General features: G+C 37.4%; 2 protein-coding genes across 3 annotated transcripts in view; one reads left to right on the forward strand and one right to left on the reverse strand.

The window, feature by feature from the left end:
• The window catches only part of atosb (atos homolog b), a 28340-nt gene extending 26059 nt beyond the window's left edge, over nt 1-2281 (forward strand). For both annotated transcript variants that reach the window (XM_084946380.1, XM_084946381.1), the window contains exons 8-10: nt 161-229; nt 341-546; nt 805-2281. In XM_084946380.1, the coding sequence (XP_084802506.1) occupies nt 161-229; nt 341-546; nt 805-958 (429 nt within the window). In that variant the 3' untranslated portion in view covers nt 959-2281. The remainder of the gene's footprint in view (nt 1-160; nt 230-340; nt 547-804) is intronic.
• A 2338-nt stretch (nt 2282-4619) lies between these two features.
• On the reverse strand, nt 4620-12880 carry naaladl1 (N-acetylated alpha-linked acidic dipeptidase like 1). The gene is made up of 19 exons (XM_084946829.1): nt 12681-12880; nt 12362-12534; nt 11825-11946; nt 10243-10362; nt 9617-9809; nt 9376-9469; nt 9177-9281; nt 8822-8907; nt 8616-8735; nt 8453-8538; nt 8244-8307; nt 7919-7986; nt 7451-7539; nt 6787-6880; nt 6381-6462; nt 5936-6109; nt 5651-5738; nt 5455-5547; nt 4620-4818 (listed from the first exon to the last, which is right to left on the reverse strand). The coding sequence occupies exons 1-19, from the start codon at nt 12878-12880 to the stop codon at nt 4620-4622; spliced, it is 2250 nt and encodes a 749-aa protein (XP_084802955.1).
• Nucleotides 12881-14286: the final 1406 nt, after the last annotated feature.

The raw sequence follows: 14286 nt of genomic DNA on the forward strand, positions 1-14286 counted from the left end.
TGGAACAGAAATGGAAAACTACTGCTGTCATACTGCTGCCCCCTACGTTTTATTTCATGGCGCATAGTGTTCATGTAGGTTTTAAGTATTAAAATGTTACAGATTATTTCATCATTGCAGTGACTGAGGATATGTATTCTGTGTCTCCTTTTTCTCACAGGGGGTAATATCCCTCGAACCTCTTGGAAAGAAAGGATACAGCATACCCAAAGCAGGGACCATTCAAGTGGTAATTTTATGTCATACTTTTAAGGGTCACATATCTATAATTATTATTATAGCTAAACCATTTAATTTAAATAATGCTGAGATATCTCATCTATTCCTGTTGTGTCCTTAGACCTTATTTAATCCCAACAAAACTGTGGTGAAGATGTTCCTGGTGACCTACAACTTTAATGACATGCCTGTTAATCATATGACGTTCCTGCGACACCGCATCTTCTTGGTGCCAGTAGAAGAGGGAGCTGAGGGAAAAGGCGAGGCGTCTCCAGGAAGTGGAATGCTAGATAGGAAGAAGATTCTCTGCTACCTTATACATCTCAGGTACAACTAAGGTTTTATATGCATTTTGCTTTGTTTTTTTTACTTTTCATGCCAGAAAAGGCTAAAATGCTCCATTACCATGTGACCAAGCTTAGTTGAAACGTCTATATACTAAAACATTAATAAAACTTTGTTATATAAATTTTTCATTGAATATTTAAAAGTTTTGCAACCCTTTTTGTGCTTTTAGTCATATTCTTGGCTCAAGTGGAATGTATTTATTTTGCTAACCTCTGTTTTTGGTCTGACTTTTCTTAGATTCCAGAGCTCCAAATCTGGAAAGATATACTTGCACAACGATATCCGGCTGCTATTCTCCCGCAAATCCATCGAAGTGGACACGGGGATCCCATATGAGCTGAAATCTTTCACCGAGGTGCCAAGAAACCCCAAATACTCCCCCCGTGTGTGATCCCAGCTTGACCTTTTGACGTTCCGTAATGCCAACGCAGTCCCTCGTGTGCTTCCTAAAGAGGAGAGGGGAAAGTGACTTCTAGAATATTGGATATAAAATTTTGAAAAGACTCATGAGAAATACCAGAAGCACAGAAGACACATGTGCACATATGTCACAGTGTTGGTATTTGGAAAAGACCTGCTTTTTATGCATTTATTCTCCACTGAGAGCCCACATGCAGATCGAAAATGTCACAGGAACAAGCATGGGTTTCTTTGCACCTTCAGTTGTTGAAAAGATGAAATCTTGGTGTCAGGGCAGTCTAGCATGGATGGTATTAAAAGCAGGACTTTTCCAGGACCTTAATCTGTTTAAAAGAAAAAAGTAAAAAAAAAAAAATGCACAAACACTGACGTAGACACACAAACACACACCAAAATAGACTGACAAGACTCATGCCCAAGACATGATACAAGCATAACAGCAGAAACACTTCTGGTGGTGACTCTGAGTTCAGTGTTAACATGCATGCCTTGTGACTTAAACACCTGAATTTTCCTCTAGTGCCGTATCACACTGTCCTTCACTCTGCCTGCAGCTCCAACTGCCTCATTGGACCAATAATTGTAACAGCAATTTAAAAAAAGGAAAAAAAAAAAAGCCGTAAACAACAGTCCCATCCCCTGATCGTGAGGGTTATTTACCTTCTGAGGAGCAGAGAGGAGATGAACAGAGACACAAACACTAGTGAAAGCAAGGGCTGAAATTGAATCGGCCACTTTGATTGGATGTCTCATGTACAACACGGCGACATGATCTGACCAAACTCAGGACATTTGTTGAAGAAAGGAATTCTCTTTTTTTGTTTTGTTTTTGTCTATCTGTCACGGTACAGACCACTGTGTATACATGCGAGTTTAAAAAAAAAAAAAAACCAATGAAAAAACTAAAACTTGGGAATCCACTTCATTGTATGTAGCCAGACTGAGGGACACTGTGCTGTTTTCTTTCTTTTTTTTATTTCCTCCTGTTTAGATTCTGTTCTCTGCAGTCAGATGTTGGAGCAGAAATTGGGGGGGAAAAAGACAAGCTGTAGTTTTGTTTTTCTTTTTTTAATTTATGTTTTCGCAAATGTCTTAATAAGCAATATGCTGCACAAAGTAGAGTGTGTTTTTCAGCCAGACAAGCTTTCTCTCTGGAGGCAGAACAAAGAAAGCAGAGAAATGAGGGTGAGGGAGGGGAGGAATAATGAGGGAGGACGGGTTGTGGGGTATTTAATATGAGAACGGGATAGTCTATGTATATTTAAAATAATAAACTCTGCGACTGGCAAGTAAAGCCCCAGCGTCGTCTCCTTGTTTGAATGGCATTGCGAAGACACTTCATTTTTATAACATTATGGCTGATGTTCACACTCATACTGACTTTGCCATGTGAAATGGTTAAAGGTCGGGATGTAACTATAATCTATATCAAAAGTATCTGTGAAGGTTCTCAGTCATCCAGGTCATCGTAGTCTAAGGAGCTTGGAAAGAAAAGCGTCTGGACTTCTTTAGGTTGCTTGAAGACGTTTCACCTCTCATCCGAGAAGCTTCTTCAGTTCTAGGGTCAAATGGGCCAGACGCTTTTCTTTCCAAGCTCCTTAGACTATATCAAAAGTAGTTTTCCTCATCAGTCACAATGCAAATGGGATGTTTAAATAAGGGGTTGCACTCTTTGATAATACTGTCGGATTTATCACTGCATGTCAGGTGTTCAATATTTACTCTCAACTGGCATTGCAGAAAGTATTCAACTTTCCGGCAGATCCCTCTCTAGGGTTTATGAAGAGTGGTCTGAAAAAGAGCATTTCTCTGAGCAAAAAAATGTCAGGGAATGCCCGTATACGATATAGTATATAGTATACGGGGAAACAGCTGAGTAGAGGTCGCAAAACAAAGCCTGAGCATAGTTATTTCATCCATCTGAATCCAACGCTTGCAAAATGTTTACTATCCTGCATGAGAGAATTCTTCAAGCTGTAATGTGCTGAGTGGCTAAAAACAGACTGCCTTTGCTGTTCTGGGCAACTCTGCAAATATGAATGTCGAACTCTGTGAATGCTATTCACACAGCACTACTGAAGGAAAAAAAAATCCATGGCCTGTAAGTATTCCCCTGGTAAAAATACTGAAGAACCTCTATATATATCACACCAACAATACAAGCAGTCATTCCTGAAATACACTGGTTATAGTGTGGGAAGATTTTGGAGAGGAGAAAAAAGTATGCAGTGATCCTACACCTTATTTGGGAAAACATTGAGTGTCTGCACCTAAAGAGTTTATTTGTGCTACTGCTACTGCCCATTACCCCTCCCAAGGTATGGGCTGCCAAAGGTAGATCTCCAGAGATTTTAATCCTTCCTTACGGTGTCAATAAATACATTAAAAGTAATGTGGGGGATTCAAAGGCAGCTTGCCTCTTTTCCACATTGGTTTGAATGCATCTTTAAACATCACAAAGCAGACAAATTAGATTTACCTCCGTGTAACTTACAACAAAGCATATTGGATGGATTAAATGAGGGTGAATAACTGTTTAAATTTTAACCAGATGTTATAATTTGGCTCTTTCTTGTTTAATACATTTGCTTCAATTTTGCATTGTGAATGAATTCCTGGAACAATCCCTGAAGGAGAACATGTGAAAGTACCTCTTCAGCCTGTTTGACTGGGTTTGCAACACTTGACCAAATTTTGGTCAAGTGTCAAAGTATTTTTGACCCCTGCTGGTGGGAGTCAGTACTGCAGCTCCACCATAGGCACTGGAGGGAGGCCTATGAAGTGCTCAGGTTTTCATTGACTTGTAGCTTGTCAGTGCAATTCAAACTAAACCACGTATAGATAACTTCAGAATTTCTTTTCCAGCTATACCTTGCATACAAATGATGTAACCTCTTTAAAACTCAGATCATCATCTTTTATTTTATGCTGATTGCCATAAAATCCTTTATAACTCTTATGTTGCTGATAGGGACTCATCACACAAACCTTTGCACCAGTATTTCTGATTTTATTGCTCCATGTGCCATTACACCATCCAATAGCATCAATGGAAGTTTTTTAACCATTCCTTTATGGGCCTTAAATCCAGTTTACAATACAGCATTCTGTATGTTTGTTTTTCCTAATTATGAGACAGTTGAGAAGTTCAGGGGTACAACTTCGCGGGGCTCCTAACAAATGATAAAGTCTTGGCACATGCTCATTACATATGTTCAGCTGTTACTGTTGTGAAAATATTACTGACAAATGTGTGGGAGGAAAATGGCACCATATGCTCAAGACTCAAAGCTTTCTTTTGAAAAGTAAAGACAATATTTATATCATACATTTATAGGACACAAAACCCAGTTTTCTACCAAAGAAACCAAAGCCATCTTTGCATTTGTAACCAAAAGAGAAAAATTAAAACTGTGGTCTAATCTCCTTTGATAAGATGTTGCTGCCTCATGGTGACTAGTGCCCCAAACACATTTGCCTTTCAAGTTTTCTTTCCTCCATTTTTATTCATTCATTTCTGAAAGACTACATAAAGTAATCAAAAACAAAACCAACCTCTATTAACAACAGCTGGTATGGTTAATCTTGCTTAAAGCCATTGGCATTTTGATTAAATTCCTGAGTTAGTGCAGTTACTTCCTCCAAGTTTGAGTCTGCATGTCATCAGTCAGTGTGCTGGCGGCACCCAGTATGGCTTGGCTTAATACTGACAGGTGGTAGTGAACTTTGTCCCAGTCGCTGGCCTGCCCTGATGACTCAGCATTAGCATAGGCATCAGCTAGACCTGGGAAGGTTTGTTTGCCAGCACTGCTTGAGGCCCAGATAACATGCCTGTGTAACACACAACAAAATAAAGATTAGCTCAACAGTGTTATAAAATGTGTTTCTGAGTTACAATGAAACAAACAATTGCTGTCACTACACTTGGTATCTCTTGTCAAAAGACTACTAAATGTAACAATCAACAGAGCGTAACAGCGGCCGGCCAAGATTTAACCTACTGGCACTGCCATATTCAAATCACTAGTACTGTTAAAACACATTGTCTTAATTCCATGTGTTTACCTTCTGCATATTGTTCACTAGCTTCTCACAATGGCTCCTTGCCCCAGAAATGCCGTACTGCTGCATTCCATTATTGTGTATCACTATTACTTCTTTCACTATAGGTATTCACAACTATGCCAGCTCCAGTGGCTCCATAAACTTTTGCTGTTTGTGGGGGTTAAAAGGTTACTTAAGGCCTGAGGCCTTATTCTGGTCCTGTTTAAGATAGTAGGCTTAAGCACTGTAATCATGTCTTGATTAACATGTTTTAACAGTGGGACTTCACTAACCCCCACAATCCTTCTTCTCTCATTGTGTGCTGTGTCCTGTATGACACAGAAGACTCCACTAGGCACTATAATTTTATTATTTTCCAAAGCCACAGAAATCTCTGTGCAATCCACTGGGCCACATTCTTACCTAAATCCATATTTATCTGGGAAAGCCAGAGGGTCCAAGAAAGCTCGATCCAGAAGCATGAGTTGGTCATTGATCCATCTAACCTTAAGCGGCCTGAGGAAAAAGACATGGTAAAGCAAAGGGGGCTGGTATTCATTTCTGTTTGGATGGATGTGGATATGACTGTGCACATACTGTATGCAATGTGTGCACCTACGTTTCATTTGCCAGGTCTGGACTTTGAATCACCTTCTCCAAATTAGAAACTGCCACACAAAAGCTTGTCACTGCATGTTTAAGGGGTTCTGAAACAAGATACAGATGATTGCAGTCACCCAGTGATGATTGTATTCTTTTATTCTCTCTAATTACAATTGATTATTGGGGTAGAACATAGATGCACAAGACACTTTCAGAGGGTATCATTAAAGTATAAGATGTGTTACCTAGCTCCAAAAAGATCCCCTCCCCCCACATCTCTCAAAAGATCTCCTGTACTTACCCATTGAAATGTTCATAGTTTTAAGTTTCTGCTCATATAGGTTCAAAGCAGTGCTGAGGTATTCCTCCAGACTTTCAGCATAGTCAGCGCAGTTTAATGGCAGGATCAAGCTATCAGCCAGTCTGATCAGGACATTTCCTACAGTCCTGGCTACAGCTTGATGACTGACAAAGCCTACAAGAGAAGGTATGAGCTAATGTTATAAAGGAATAATTTGATTCTTTTCAGCTAATTATTTATTTTCAGTGATCAAATCTGAAAACAGAAAAACCACAAATTAGAAAATATTTTCTTGAGAAATGCAACGCTTTTTCTTTTTCTATATTCCATTGCTGGCAAAATATTTTTCCTGTCATAGCACTATGACAGGAAAAGGGTTAGACGAGGATTCATTTATTCTACTTACTGTGCAAGAAGTAGACTACAAGGGAAAAAAAATTCTCACCAGGATCAATGTACTTTGAAGCATAGTCAAAAGTGTCATAAGCTGTGTGATATGCAGGATAAATCCGAGCATTTGTTTTAGTCTGTGTGAAGACAAATATATATACAATAATAGTTACAATATTATCTTAATGAGCTCAGTTAACACCTGCCTTCTTCTAATATATGTGAATGCCAAAATATAAAAAACACTTTTTGCAGCTTATTTTGGTTTAAAATGTACAATGAACAACTGGCTTCAATGACCAGAGCATTTAACTGTATCTATCATTCTTATTTTTAATACACAATCAGTACACGCTAGTTAAAGCACATTTACTGCGACTGCACAAAAAGGATCTAAAAGCAAAACTGTGCAGTATTATTCTGTCTATGTGTCAAATCGTGCAATCGTACATCTTTAGTACCTTGTCATATGTGTATGACATGTCCATGGAGGTGATTCCTAGATAATGGCTGAAGGGAGCATAATCACTCCCTGCTCCTGTCAGATATCCCATCCTGTTGAAAGAAGAGAGACAACATCACATTCTGAGGTATTTCACCAGGGAGACATAGGATAGAATTAAATATGAATATATAATGAAAACACTGCAAAATTCTGTGAAAATACATATCACAAAGAAAGTAGGACTTGGCCAACCAAACCAACTGTCTGTTAGATAATTTAAATGATTATGACAACATAGAACCAATAAAACTAAACAAAAAATCGAATTCTGTATCTCATACATTATTGTGAATACACAACATATGCAAATTGCATATCTTACTTGCTTCTGATTAGGCTTTTTTGTTTGAGGAGCATTTTAAGCTCAGATTGTGTTTTAAGTCTTTTACATTCTAACAATGAACCAGCTAACACTACTGTGGCCACTGGTAATTTATTAAAAAACTAAAAAGTTTATATCTGAAACATGCACAATAAAATCTATGATGTCAATATAATAAATAGTTGTTGTTGTTTTTTTAAACTTTCAAACAGAGACAAGTGATTTTGAATAGAATCCCAGGCAACTGTTCTTCCAAGATTCAATGCAAGATTAACAAGATATGGCTGCAGTTTATTACCTGGGAATTAATCCATGGGTGGGGCTGGTTTTGTTTGTGTACTGTAACCAGTTGTCATACACAGATTTTTCGTGGCCAGGTGCTTTGACCTAGAAAACAAAGGTCAGTGTTGCAGTAATTCATATGATAAATAATCCATCTTGATTGACAGACTATTGCAATGTAAAGTCGGAAAGATACTCTAGAATAGTCTAGGACGAGTAGAGATTTTTGTAAAAATGGATAAGTGCCTATAAATAGGACCAATACCTACAAGTACGAAGGACTATCAGATGCTTATTGGGTTCAAGTTTCACTAAAATCTAACCAAAACAAGGAAACAGTAACAATTCTTGTGAATAACGGAATTGACGCCTCACTATCACATTAGCTCATTGATTCTTAATTGATCCAGATTAGCTAAAAACCACACTTCTGAGCAGTAAAAGTCTTGGTTTTGTCTAGATAGTAGTTTGTCAAAGGGCTCACCTGTTTTGCAGCTTTAAAGATGACATTCTGCACTGATGGCATGCCTGAAGCTCTGAGAGTAGCATTAGCTGAATAATGCAAGACAACAATTGTTTTGCAAGAGCATCACTATTAAACCTATAAATTCATCTTAGGTGTGTTAACACAGCGTTTCATTTCATGCAGAGTATGTGCAAAAGAATCAGATTTAGGTTTATATTTTTAACATTTTTTCAAAAACTCCAGGAGCATTTTTTTTTTTCTGTTAGCTGTTTGTGTTGTACTGGCTGATTGGAATACATTTAAATTTACTTCTGATGTGCAGGTGTAGTGTGGAGCTTCTTACCAAATACTGCAATGTCCACGTTTATGTAAGCAACACTTCGTTCACTGAGTGCTGCAAAGTATTGCTGGAGCAGAAACAAGAACAAGAACAAGGTCAAGTGTAGAAGAATGTGCACTTTATATCTCATATATAGACTTTCTTTAACACAGATGGCCATTTTACATATTGCTTGGAGTTGTGGGTAGTCTTGTGGATAAATTGCAAATCACCTCTGTGTATTCTGCAGACCCAATAAGGCCAAACTCCTCAGCTCCCCAGCTTCCAAAAATAATGGACCTGCGAGGCCTCCAGGTGCCTACAATAGAGAGCCACAGAGGTCAGCCTTTATCGAGAACTCTATACAAACAGTCATTCATTCCAGCTCCTCCTCACCCTGTTTGACCATCTTGCCCAGCACCCTGGTAATTTCCAGCATGACTGATGTGCCGCTGCTTGGATCTATCGCGCCATGAACCCAACTGTCCCTGTGGTTGCCGTATATCACATACCTGTCTGTGGATATAAACACACCACTTACACAAAATAATCACAACATCAAAACAGCTGATCTTAAATTGCCGATCCAACCTTAGTCTCACCTGGCTCCACACTTCCTCTGATAAAACCCATTACATTAGAGGAGGGTTTCACCTCTTCATAGTTGTAGATGTCCAGTTTTACATCACTGACATGAAAGGCAACACAGAAAAGGGACAAAGAGGCTTTAACTGCTGCTCCAAAAACATGTATTTGTATGAATGTAATTGGTTATTCAAGTGTAAATCATCTGACATGAAATTGTATAGTGAATAAAAATGATCAAGTTGGCTGGCAATAAAATGTTTACTACACTGATTCTAAATTATCTAATTGAATTATTCAAAAATAGTTAAGTTGAAAAGGTCTGTAAGGTTTTTTTACTTTTTAAAACTTTTTACTTATACTGTTGGTTACCTGTTGTTGAAACTGGATGTAGGTTTGAACCCTGGACCACCAAAATTGTAGGTACAGTTGAATCCTCCTTGCCATGCATCTGGAGCTGGTTCTCCTCCCAACTCACTGAAATGACCAATGGAAAAAATATATTATTAAAGTAATCATCACCTTTGTTAGGCTGTATCAGTTACACATGCAGATCTATCTTGTCACAAACCAGATCAATCGATAGGCGTCCTCAAATCCGATTGGTTGAGTTGGAATAGGAGGAATGCCTGTAATGTCTGTGGCATTGATTCTGTATGTTTCCTCTGCAAAATAAATGATTACATTTAAGAATTGATACAAAAGTGAAATAATAAAAAAGTAATTAAACATGATTTTAATTTCCATAGTGTATGTGTTTGAAGCTATATAGCTTGTATCTTTTTGGAGTGTGGAGAAGTGCAAAGGTTAACCTTTGGCAGCCAAGTGAGGTGTCAGCAAGTCTCCAAAGTCAATGTTATAGGAACCTCTTTCCACGCCACTGGGTGGCATGTACCAGGAGTGAGGATACGTCTCATTGGCGTCTGACATGAGACCATCGTTCATGTCCAAAGGATCTGTATAGACAAGCACTCCAACAACGCCATATGGTGCTGCATTGATGGCCTGGATGAGACACATAATGCATTTTGTAAACAGTAATTTGTTGGTTTACATATTTATTCTTTTATAATTTACATTTCAGTTGTCATTAAACCTGTCCACTCTAGAGGAATTTGAGCTGCAAAAGTGCTATATTAATGAAGTTAGAATTTACTAGAAGTGTGTGGCGGTAATCTTCTTTTTTTTTTTTAGCTCACGTGATGTCAGCGTATTATATTTTAAATCTTAATATAAAAGTTTGTGACTACAGAATAGTGTTTATGTAGATTAGATAAAACAATTATGCCACTTGTTAAAGTAAGAGTTTGAACTAACATGTAACTAGTGGCAATAAGAATTAGCCCCGTTGCTTAGTTGATGGTTTTTGCTTATAACCAAACAAAATTGGGCTTAAAATGTACAAATTGGTGATTTAATGATGCATTCTGAAACTCACTTTAGCCGATCTTCCTGCTCCACCATATTTGGTGATAGCAATAGTTCCTCTGAGGTCCACTGTCTTGTTCAGTTCGCTGTAGTCACTTGGCTTCCCCTGATTGGCATAAACCAATTTCCCCTAAAACCATGAGAAATAGAAACGCTCTGTGAGCAACAGAAACTCAAAAAAGTGAACTGATATGAAGAAAAGGTGATTTAAATCTTTCTGTAACCAAATTTTAAAACATTTAATGTTTATGTAATGGTCTGTTAATGCTCCTCTTTTATTTGCCACTTACATTTTGTATCTTTGCTAGTTTGCTTCCCGTCTTTGTCTTTTTTACCCCTTAGTCATTGTCTGCCTTTCCCTCATTGGCTCTGATAGTCCAGAACACTGTTATCATCAATATCAATCTGGTATCAATCTGGTTGTTAGTTAGTTTGTGTACTTCACAGAATCACTGTATGTCCCTGTTTGAACCTTTATGTAGCTCTTGGCGTTCAAGTGTTTTACTATTATCTTAACTTTGCTTCAGTTTCCCCTGACTTTACTTTTGCTTTGCATTTTGCTGCCACCTTCAGTTGGAGTTCGTTTGCCTGCATGTATTTTGTATTGTCTCTGAGGAAAGTTTTTATTATTATTATTATTGTGTGTTCTGCATTCATAAAGTGAGTTGGGCTAGAACAGTCTATTTTCCTAATCAGGGTATCATTTTTTTTACTGCCATGAGAAAGCTTGACAGTGATACATATCTTTACAGACTGGCTCTTGACGTTTTGCTAACGCAGTCTACATCATAACTTGTGAAATTATCAGTACTTGGCAAGTCTATGAAAGACATTTTAGCCTTGAAGTTGATGTTGAGACGTTTATGGCACCAATAAACAAGCGCTATTGCCTAATTTACTGAAAAGTGTGTCACTAAAATAATCTGTGACTGTGATTGTAGCATATTTATTCATTTATTTATTTTCCATTCAATGTTAAATTTTCTCATAATTTTTGTCAGAAGTAAATCCCATCTCTTTTACACCTGGAAAAATTTGTGTCACATACTAATTCCCTGTTTGTTTTTAAGGTTTTCACATAAACACTGAACTAACCCCAACACTGTTAGCTTTTGTTGCACGACAACTTAATCACTGTTCAGAGGTTTTTAATCATCTTTCTTGAATCTTTCTTACAGTCATGTAACTGCAACAGTTAAAAGTATACTGACTGTATTTCAGTAAACATATAACGTACAGCCTCAAAGGTTACAACAAGTAAGCTAATTATGACTATCATGTGATTTTATTATTTTATCATTCTTTCAGTAATTTAATGGTCAGAAATGGTGTAGGAGTTCCATAGACACAGAATATTTCAGTGTTTGTGCACAAACACACAATAAAACACTGGAGGTTTCTTTGAGGATTGTTTTGCCAGATTTTCTCATTTCAGGAACAGGATGAAAGCTGTTGGTCAACTCTGTTTGGTTAATGTGAATAAAGCAGATATTTTAAATGTAATATAATTGATGTGTTTTCAGTTTTATTTTGAGTGATTTGCATTTATAAGTTAAATTTAGTGCTTGATGCGTAAGGCTGTAGCCTTTTACCTTTACATGTCCTGCAGGGGAGTATGCTGCGTACGGCTGAACCACCTCAGGATCGCTTTGGTCCGGAGTGTAAGGCTTTTCTTTTTCTCTTATTGTGTGCAGCACCGTATCGGTTGGGCTCACTGAAATTATCAAGTCATGGTGAAAGGTCTGTTTGTGAGACATCAGGGCGCTTGCAGATTGAAGAGCTTCTCAGTGTTAGAAAGAGTGTTAAATACAGAGAGTGGATAGTTTTAGCTTAATACCAGTTTTCTTGGTATGTTGGATTGAGTATGGAATGGAACTTTCTTAAAAGACAAAATACGTATGTATGGAAAATATATACAATATAACCAAAACGTAACAATGTAAAAGTACTTAAAGGATTTTGTCTTCCATGGAATAATCCTATGGATGCTGATGGAGCAGCTTTCACTGTAGTTAATCATACCGCACAAGCTAACTAAACTATTCATTCTTATACTGCAATGTTTACTTTGACCAAGATAATGTAACCATTCCTTCTGTCATCATGCTTTTCACAAGCATTTCACTCACCTACAGTGACTGTATTAGGGTTATTTTTGTCAGGGAAGGACAGGTAGACCCAGTACTCCTCTCTCCAGGCCTTGTCTAGTCCAGTTTCAGGGTCTTGCCATCTCTTAAGCATTATCTGTACAGTCTCCTCATCTCCAGCTGTGGTAGCCATATGGGGCACTTTTGTCAGGCTCCTGTGGAGGAAGATGAACGATAAAACTTCAATGGCAATTTAGCCTTTGAAATACTTGAATGAATGGTAATGGTATTAAATTATACTCTTTGGATTTTAGGTGCTGGTGAGATTTTATAACATTGTTTAAAAAATAAGGAAACTGACCTGAGATTTTCCTGAATCTGAATGTTGTCCACCTCCGACATGAACTTCTCAATGAGGCTCTCATCCACATCCTTCGCCACATCTTTCAGCCACGATGGTGCAGAGGTGCCGCTCTTGGCAATACCAAAGTGACCAATTAGGATGCCTACGGTCAGTACGGCAGCACCACACACAACCCCAATTATCACCTGTTTTATCATACTCCTCCCTGAGATGAGCTCCTCCTGTGAAAAAGTCTCTTTGGACCTGAACCCTGACAGTGAGTCTTCCCCAAAGATCTTTTTTTTGACCTGTAAGCTTTTTATGAATCCCGTCTTATGTAAGTCAGCATTGTTAATTCCTTAACGTAATGACAGTGCAGCCCCTGCAGTCTCCTCCCATAAGACATGGTCATTGTAAAGTTTACTCATTAATGTTTGCAGATGCGATGGACTTTATCCCTTCATGTGTAAGTGTGTGAGGGGACTGAAAATCACTTATTTTCTATGTTTGCACACCTTTTTCTTTTTCTTCTTTTTTTTTTAAACATGTCATTCTCAACTCAATTCTCAATTTCTTAACTTAATTTCAAGTCAATTTATGTATGTATATTTATATTTAAAGAATTTTTAAAGTAAACAATATATAAGAGTTAGAATATTGTTAAAATGTAATTAAAAACTATATTAACAATATAAAGATTACAAGACAAACAAAACAAACAAAAAATATCACCAATAAAGGAAAATCCACTGAAATCATTAAATCCACGTAGGGTTTAATGCCGAAGTTGTATCAAAATGGGAATGTCCAAATATTCCTAATACACAAGAGATCAGAGACTGTTGCCTGTGTCTATAAATAATGAATGAATGGATCTTGTGAGACTACGGTGAGTTATTTGGTATCAGTACTAAATAAACACAATCTTTGTTGGGACTAATGACTTTCATGCATGACTTCCTGTTACTTAACTGCATCATGATAGCACGCCAAAAAAGGAACCTGAAAGAATCAAATTTTATGTGGAGAACAAAAAAAAGTACACAGTAACGTGGACCGATTAAGAAAATTTGTCACATGGAACTAGAATAAACTTGAATCTTTTGCATGCTTTGTTTCATTTTAAAAGCATGTGAGATGTGAAACTGTTTGATTTGTTTCTCAGATGATCTTTATAGGAGCAATAACATAGTCATGAAGCTAAACTATCATATTTCAAATTTTACAGAGCATTCAACTGAAGACAGTGTGATACTCACTACATCTGATTTAAGGCCAATAAAAAATGTGTCTTTTCAATCTGTGTAAGTCAGCCTGAAATGCTCAGTCTATCTTACAGTAAGCACTGTTTGGCTGTACCGTTTGAATTCAGAGGTAAGGAAAGAAATAAATGTGTGTCAAAGATATGCAGAAATCCTTCAGCCCTTAATGTTGTTGTACAACACATTAACTAAACATGCTTTGCATGCAGGCTGCTTTCGACACTACTTTGTAAAAGTCTTGAACAATTCCTCATTTCTTTATATTTTGCAAGGAAGATGTGAATAAGTGCAGTGATCTATCGAAACAGGTAAACATAACTGGAAAAACAGTTTATAAGGCAAAAACAGAGTTTATGCTGACA

This window comes from Perissodus microlepis, chromosome 12, assembly GCF_051167445.1.
Source record: "Perissodus microlepis isolate ML-2025 ecotype Zambia chromosome 12, ASM5116744v1, whole genome shotgun sequence".
NCBI classification, from domain to species: Eukaryota; Metazoa; Chordata; class Actinopteri; order Cichliformes; family Cichlidae; genus Perissodus; species Perissodus microlepis.